We start from the raw sequence: 3,380 nt of genomic DNA, 5'->3' as shown, positions 1-3,380 counted from the left end.
CCTCTGTTGGCTTGGGAAGAGGAGGAAGTCCAAAATTTGCAAGTCCTACTGGGCAATGGGCCATTATTAAGGCATGAGGTGGAGGATGGTATGAGATGGAAAGCTTCGAATCAGGGTGCCTTTAGATCATCTGACTTATTCTGTTGGTTGCAGTCTAATAGAGGTCCAGTTGTGTCCATGCCCAAACTTATCTGGAATAACATCACACCACCAAAAGTTCAATTTTTTTCTTGGCTGGCTTGGAAAGGCAGAATCGAAACATCCGTGTTCCTTCATAGCATTGGTGTTCTTAGCGGCGAGGCTGTTACCCAGTGTCACTTTTGCAGAGAAGAACCTGAGTCCCTTAACCATGTATTACTCCTTTGCCCCTTTACCTGGAAAATTTGGTCTGACATCATAGATTGGTGGGGTTTTCTCTGGGTATGTCTAGGCTCTGTGGTGGCCTTACTTGATTGGTGGAGTGGCACTAAAACCAGAAAGAAGGAACTCCAAACATGGAAAGCCTTACCACTTGCTGTTTTATGGTCAATTTGGAAGCTCAGGAACGACTGTGTGTTTAATAGTGCTCAACCTAACTCCCTGCAGCTTTGCGAGCTTATCAAGATTAGAGTTGCCATTTGGTTGAAGAGTCACTCCATTGGGAACTCTTGCTCTTATTCCATCCATGATTTTATATTTAACTTCAACCAGACCAGGAGGTGCCTCTGATGAATTCTGTTTCTGTCAAGTGCTCTGTGTGTGTGTTCTGCTTCTGTGTGTGTCTTCCCTTCTTGGTTATTTTCTGCGTGTTTTCTGCTTTTGTTGTGAGAACTCTGTTTCTGTGTTCTGCTCTGCATTATTCCGGGTGTGATTTTGGGGCTTTTGGCGTCTGTGTTCTGCCTGTGTTCTGATTTTGGGGGATTATTGGAGGTTGAAGCTTCTGTGTTCTGCCTGTGTTCTGCCTGTGTTCTGTGTTCTGCCTGTGTTCTCTGCTGTGTGTCTGTGGCTTCTGTGTTGTTTGCTGTTGCAAATGCACATAGGAGTTTGGCTGGTCTGTTTCTAGTGTGTAGGTAGAAGGTGTCTGTCACCAATACTTGGAAATATTTGGAAGGCTGATCTGGCCTGTTCTGGTTGCTCCCTTGGTTGTATCTGTCTGTTTGGTCCTGCAGTTGGAATTATGCTCTATGTATCTGTCTGTCTGTTTGGGCCTGCAGCCGTGTGCTTTACTGTGCTTCAGTTTGAAGAATTATGCTCTATGTTTGGTCCTGCAGTTGGAATGGTCTGAGGTGCATAGGAGTTTGGCTGGTCTGTTTCTAGTGTGTAGGTAGAAGGTGTCTGTCACCAATACTTGGAAATATTTGGAAGGCTGATCTGGTCTGTTCTGGTTGGTCCTGCAGTTGGAATTATCTGTCTGTTTGGTCCTGCAGTTGGAATTATGCTCTATGTATCTGTCTGTCTGTTTGGGCCTGCAGCCGTGTGCTTTACTGTGCTCCAGTTTGAAGAATTATGCTCTTTGTTTGGTCCTGCAGTTGGAATGCAGTTGGTTTGTTTCACGTTTAGTGGTAGATCTTATTTATTATTCTGTTTAGTCAATGTTTAGGTGGCTGGTCTGGTTTTTCTTTTTTTCCTTTCCCTTTCTCTTGCTTTCTCTGGATTGGTTTCTCGCCAATCTTGGGTCAAGTGCTAGCAGATGATTTTGCTTCCCTAGTGGTGCCAACCTAGTTGGGATTGCTAAGGCCTGCGGTGATGCTTTTGCACTTCCCTCTTTATTGATGTAAGTTGTATGCTTGTTCTGCTTTCTTCATCAATAAAGCTCTCTTTTGCTTATCAAAAAAAAAGTAGCCAGTTTGGGAATGAACCTTCCAAGTTGTTGTGGGAGAGATCAATAAAACTTAGTGTGTTCTGGTGAAGAAGAAACTTCGGAAAATCACCAGAGCGCTTGTTCAGATTACAGTTTGGTAGCACAAAGACCTTCAACTGAAACATGGGTAACCAATCTTTATATTCAGTTTCCACCTCAAATTTGTCATTATCACTTGTAATTGCAACCACCTCAAGCTTGGAATGGTTCACAAATGAGCTAAATGAGAATAATCCCTCAAAATGATTATGCCTAAGATTAATGTACTCTAGGGAATTGAGGCTGCCCAACAGAGATGATAAATGGTTTCCCATGAATTGGTTCCCAGAAACATCAAACAACCTGAGAGATGTCAAATTGCTTAGGCATGGAGGAAGGATTCCTTCAATGTGGTTATAGCTGAGGTCGAGCTCTTCAAGTTTCTTCAATTCACATAAACCTGCAAAAGCAACAAATTTATGTAATGCCCATCTCACTGGTCATGCTAGAAGAAATTTATATGCTACTCTTTACAATGTTTTCTATTATAAGAAATTGACTACCTCTTAAGAGGAAAGGTAATGATAGTTCAAAGTTTTCATCAATGATGAACAAATTAAACAAGCACAAAGCAATGAACTTAAATAATAATAATAATAATAATAAATAAATAAATAAATAAAATCCAGCAAATTAGCATCTTTATTTAAATTTCTTTTTGTCTGGCTTTTAGTTTGTAACAATTACATTAACAAACCATCATGGTAGATTTTTACCTTGAATGGGTAAAGAACCATTAAATTTATTTGAATTCAAATATAAAGCTTTCAGAGAAGATGCCCCTATGAATGGAGGAACACTCCCATAGAAACCATTCTGTTGCAAATCCAAGATCTTCAGATGGTAGAAAGGTGCCAAACCTGCCAAAACATATAATAAAAGATAAATGATGCCAAAAGAACTTACAAAAATAACAGAGCTCAAAAATGATCTTAAGATTAGAAAAATAATAATAAAGACGATGAATTGACTTCCATTTGAAAACAAATTAACAATGTAACTTAAAATGAAAAATTTCTTGCCTTCTATTGGCAATGTTCCATTGAGCTGATTCCATGAGAGGATGAGGACCTCCAAATTGCTAACATTATAAGTCAGTTCCGTTACCAAAGTGAAGGGACAATATGTTAAATACATTGAAACAAAGAAAATAGAGATGAACAGAATTGGATTTGATGCTGCGATGCAACCTACATTTATGGGCACCTCGATTACCAAATTGAAGGGACAATATATATATATATATTAGTGTATATTAGGCTTAGAATATAATTGTAATCTCAACACTATATAAATTTATTTTTTAATTTGATAAAGTCACAAATTTATTATAAAATTTTGGAGTTCTCACAAAACTTCTCACAAAAACTCGCTTTTGCTTATATAATATATAGCTAGATAGATAGATGTGCCTAATATACATACAATTTCCACGGGCATACGTACAATATTGCTTTTGCTTATATAATTATACATAAATTGTATGTGTATCCATAATGTT

At 38.5% G+C, this 3,380-nt stretch overlaps 1 protein-coding gene across 1 annotated transcript; it reads right to left on the bottom strand.

Moving 5' to 3' along the window:
• Window positions 1-1,806: 1,806 nt before the first annotated feature.
• Window positions 1,807-3,016, bottom strand: LOC145812911 (receptor-like protein 9a). The gene is made up of 3 exons (XM_082908144.1): window positions 2,902-3,016; window positions 2,596-2,739; window positions 1,807-2,279 (listed from the first exon to the last, which is right to left on the bottom strand). The coding sequence occupies exons 1-3, from the start codon at window positions 3,014-3,016 to the stop codon at window positions 1,807-1,809; spliced, it is 732 nt and encodes a 243-aa protein (XP_082764270.1).
• Between the last annotated feature and the right edge of the window lie 364 nt (window positions 3,017-3,380).

The sequence above is a fragment of the Camellia sinensis genome, chromosome 15, assembly GCF_055761805.1.
Source record: "Camellia sinensis isolate YWXY chromosome 15, ASM5576180v1, whole genome shotgun sequence".
NCBI lineage: Eukaryota > Viridiplantae > Streptophyta > Magnoliopsida > Ericales > Theaceae > Camellia > Camellia sinensis.
Note: the sequence above shows the minus strand (reverse complement) of the source record. Positions and strands in the feature narration are given on the sequence as shown.